Genomic DNA, 4,235 nt, shown 5'->3' with positions numbered 1-4,235 from the left:
TCATGAGTTATATCAACTGATCTCAACTGATGAAAATACACAATCCGCCTTTTAGTGGGCATATTGAACAACATTTTTGATTTATCTTTTTTGTTTCTATGGATTGTTTTTCAAACCTGAATGAAATAAGACATAACCGACATCTAAAGGAATTTAGATTGAAATTGAAAGGATAACATTTAAAAACAAGGAACACAAAGAGGCTACTTTACACCAATCAAGTTAGTTGTTATAGATTTGTGGCTAATGGCACTTAAAAATGATAATGATGATAATAACAGCAACAATGAAAATACTATTCACAGCATTCTAAACTACACAAGCTGCTCGGACTGTTTAAAAGACAACCCACATTAAGTATTAAAAACCGTGGATGTTATCGACTTAAACTACGTACAAATCGTCTCTCTCTCCATAAATCCATATACATATATATATATACATATATACCAATGACCGGTCGTGCAGGTTAAGAGTTCAGCTATGTGAGCTGTCCCTGTGAATTTGGAAGGATGGGTTTCAGCTCTGACATTTGACTGCCACCGAGACGAAACCACGCAAGCAGCTATACCGACAAAAGCGGGGCTTCTTGGTCGCAGGTGCGTTTTGACGCACAGCAATCTGCTGACATGTCAGCGCAAAGAGGGGCTGACGCGCTGCCGAAGGTTGCTCACTATAGTGAGTAAGTGTAAGAGAGTGTGCTGAACAGAAAGGGGGTCGTATTTAAAGTACATCCGGAGACTGAACTCCAAGAAGAATATCCCGAATTAAATATTAAATCCACCTGAGAATTGATGTCATTTTTAATATCACTACGTGACACGTTTTGTGCAGGTCGTTGCTTTAAATGCATCAGAAAACGCAGCGAATGACGACTGAGTCACAACTCTGACACAAATTAAATTTGATCATTTCTTACGCAGGTGTTCTTCATAATTTCCAAACAATAAAAAAAATGCATATAATCCGTGATGTGTGAATTTAACGTTTTGACAATTGAATTACGTTGTTTTGTCCAACGACGACATACGTAAATATGTCAATTGAAATAAAATAAACTTACCCTGTTTTCTGATCCATTTAACAAAAATGTAAGTTGAGTGGGTTTTATTTATCTATCAGTTTAGAATAATTTTCACTTCGCAATGTCGATCTGTCACTCCAGTACTGTGTACGAGAAAAAATGCGTAAATAAACGACGCTCTCGAAAACAGCGTTCGGATTTTGAGTAAAATCATTAAAAAAAACATAAATTAAATATACATTTAAAGTCATCATTGAGAGCCTTCACAAATCCATTTATCAATAGCGTTATTGCGGTACTTTTCAGCTGTTTGCACTACACCGTGTGGATATGTACCAACAATTGTTTGTTACGCACAGAAATAAACAGTGTTTGCTCGCATAATATAAAAAGCAGGGAATGAAAACTGCAACGATTAAAAATCACAAATAATAGAAATATTCTAGACAATGTAATAATTTTTAGTTATCGGGGAAGATATTGATGTATTCTTAAATTTTGACACAGCACAGCCTAAAAACGATTCGTTCTTCAATTATTTCAGTCAAGCAATCACGAAAAATGTTTCACGTGTTGTGATTATGTACTAATTTTGTTAATGCTTATATTATATTATATTATTACCATTATTATCACTTTTATTATTCTGATTATCATTATAGGGCCTTTAAGTCTATTTTGACCTTTGCAAACTTTGCGTAAAGTAGTCACTAGATGGCGATGTCGGCCTACATTTCTTCAAAGGCCTCGTCTGACTGGGACGTTTCCACTTTTTCGAGGGCCACAACAGTCCACAACACCATCATGGTGTTTGAATCTCTAAATGGAATTACTATACACTAATAACTGCCTAAATGGTATGTATAATATTTGACAAAAATCAGGGAAATTTAAGGCATAAGTTGAAATTAATGTGTCGCAAAAGTGGATGAGTTGCTCCGCACAGAGGATGAAATGGGTTAAGTCGCCTGTTACTTGATTATATCATGCATTATTTGTAACGTGACATAACTGGGCCACTAAAAGACAATTAAAAAAACAGTCACTAACTTGAATAAAATTCAACCAAATCCACATCTGACTGGAGCAGACTTATAAGACCGACATATTGGACTCAAACACAGCCTGGATGTCATGCCGGAATTTACTCTTATACTTATATACAACCACATTAATGCGCACACATTATAAAAGCTATTTATATGAACACATTTATCCCGGACGATTATCTAAGCATTATAGTAAGAATTGCACCACGGACTGGATAAGGATGAGAGCACGGATTCATATGATAACACTAAACTTCATACAAGCTAAGCATGTGAGTAGGTTTCAAAATCAAGCCGGGACTGATTAATATTTAACATTCCCAAGGTCCAAATCCATAACACAGTCACTTCCTTGCGAATCTTCCATTTATCGCTCTCATAAAGCTGGAGATAAAGGTGTAGTTCGGTGGCGCACATCTCTGTCACCCGAGGTCAGTTTTCCTGATTAGAGAGTGAGCTTTGCCAAAAGAATAAGGAAAAAAAACCAAAAAACAATAGCAATCACACACACTGCTGCTATAGATTTTATCCTCTGTCTCTCTTCTCTTTTCTTTTTTTTTTTCTTTACTTCAGTCCCTAAATAATATTAAAACCACAATTGGCAGGAAATGAGGGGTTCGGCATTCACAGGCTCCAGAAATTCATTTCAGGAGCTCCGGGAAGTCATTTGCCTACATATGAATCATGTTCAGTCAGGAAAGAGTTGGTTGTCCCAATCCATGTGTCCAAACGCGTGAGTGTTGGTGTGTGTATATAGATGTGCGTGTAGCAGTTTATCTCCCACAGATTGCGTCCATAGTTAAAAAAAAAAAAAAATCAAAACACCAAAAAACTAGCTGATGGTTTTCAGTTTGTTGACAATTTTCTTCTCCTTTACGCGTCTGTTTTGGAACCATATCGTGACCTGCCTCTCAGACAGGTTAGTCTGGGCAGATATCCTCCTCCTTTTGTCCTTTGTGATAAATTTATTAGCCGCGTACTCGCGCTCGAGTTCCTTCAGTTGCACCTTGGTGTATGGCACGCGCTTCTTTCTTCCACGTCGATAAGAGCCGGAGTCTCCTCCGGCATGAGACACTGCGTCTGAGGGGAAAACAGGCAAAACGAGCTGTCACAAGCTGCTCCTCAACATGTGGTTCAGTGTGAAAGTCACTCTCAGAATAAAATTTCCATTCCGATGATTATAATTCAAAAGCTATTTAATTATGAGGTGCATTCTCTCTCCCTCTTCAGAAATTACATATTTCAAGGCTTACTGTGGGGAAAACAAAACCCTTCAAAAAGTAGACATAAAAACAATTCCGAGCGACTTTAGTATTTTCTCTACAAAACACTCACATAAAGGCATTGCATAGACTGGCTTTGTAATTTAAAGCAAACATTTTTTCCTATATTATTCAGTAATATTCATACTTAACATTTCCATTTGCTGCAGCTCACACTTTGTACAGTAATTTCTTTTGCTGCGTAAAGTCGCGCGTAAAAAGTGTGTGTTGAGGGGGATGTAGCCTACCTGGTATGGAGGACACCCACATGTGCCCAGGCTGAGGCTGCTCCTTGGCGCAGTAAACCTGACCGTTCCATCCGTTGGGAGCGAGAGTCCACGGCTGGTAGCTCTCCATGGGCAGCAGGGACTCGTGCCGAGCCTCTGACGGCGCGCTTATAGTTGGCACCACGGGGACATCCAGGTAGCTGGGAACAGGTTGATACGGGCCCGAGGGGTAAGTTGGATAAAAAGCGAATTCCTTTGCCCGAGAGGTGAAGTCGTCGCCCGAGGCGGACGTGTCCATGTATTTCTCCCCATATGCGGATGGGGGCTGCGTCCCGCAGGACTTTATGCTGCTGTGATGCGACATTCTGCTTGGATAGCCGAAGTACCCATATGGCAGGGACGCGCTGGATGAATTCTGAGCCGCGGAGCACGGGCTGCACTGCTTCACCGGCTCGCCCATGCCGGAGGTGGGCACGTCGCTTGACGAGTAAGCCGAGCTCGGTGCCAGGGACGCGGGGTGCGCCATCAGATTCCTGCACTGGTTCGCAGCAAAGTTGCCACCAGCAAATCCCTCCATGTTCTTGCTCACTTCATCGGAACCGCCGCCGTTGTCGTAGAGGAACATCACCGACGGGTCGACCCAGCGCGGACGGAGGAGCAGTGACGTTGTCAT

At 40.8% G+C, this 4,235-nt stretch overlaps 1 protein-coding gene across 1 annotated transcript; it reads right to left on the bottom strand.

The window, feature by feature from the left end:
• Positions 1 to 2,905: 2,905 nt before the first annotated feature.
• On the bottom strand, positions 2,906 to 4,235 carry hoxa13a (homeobox A13a). The gene is made up of 2 exons (XM_030082341.1): positions 3,584 to 4,235; positions 2,906 to 3,153 (listed from the first exon to the last, which is right to left on the bottom strand). Exons 1-2 carry the CDS (start codon positions 4,233 to 4,235, stop codon positions 2,906 to 2,908), a joined length of 900 nt encoding a protein of 299 aa, XP_029938201.1.

The sequence above is a fragment of the Salarias fasciatus genome, chromosome 22 (genome assembly GCF_902148845.1).
Source record: "Salarias fasciatus chromosome 22, fSalaFa1.1, whole genome shotgun sequence".
Lineage (NCBI taxonomy): Eukaryota > Metazoa > Chordata > Actinopteri > Blenniiformes > Blenniidae > Salarias > Salarias fasciatus.
The sequence above is the reverse complement of the archived record's forward strand: the minus strand, read 5'-3'. Positions and strand labels throughout refer to the sequence as shown.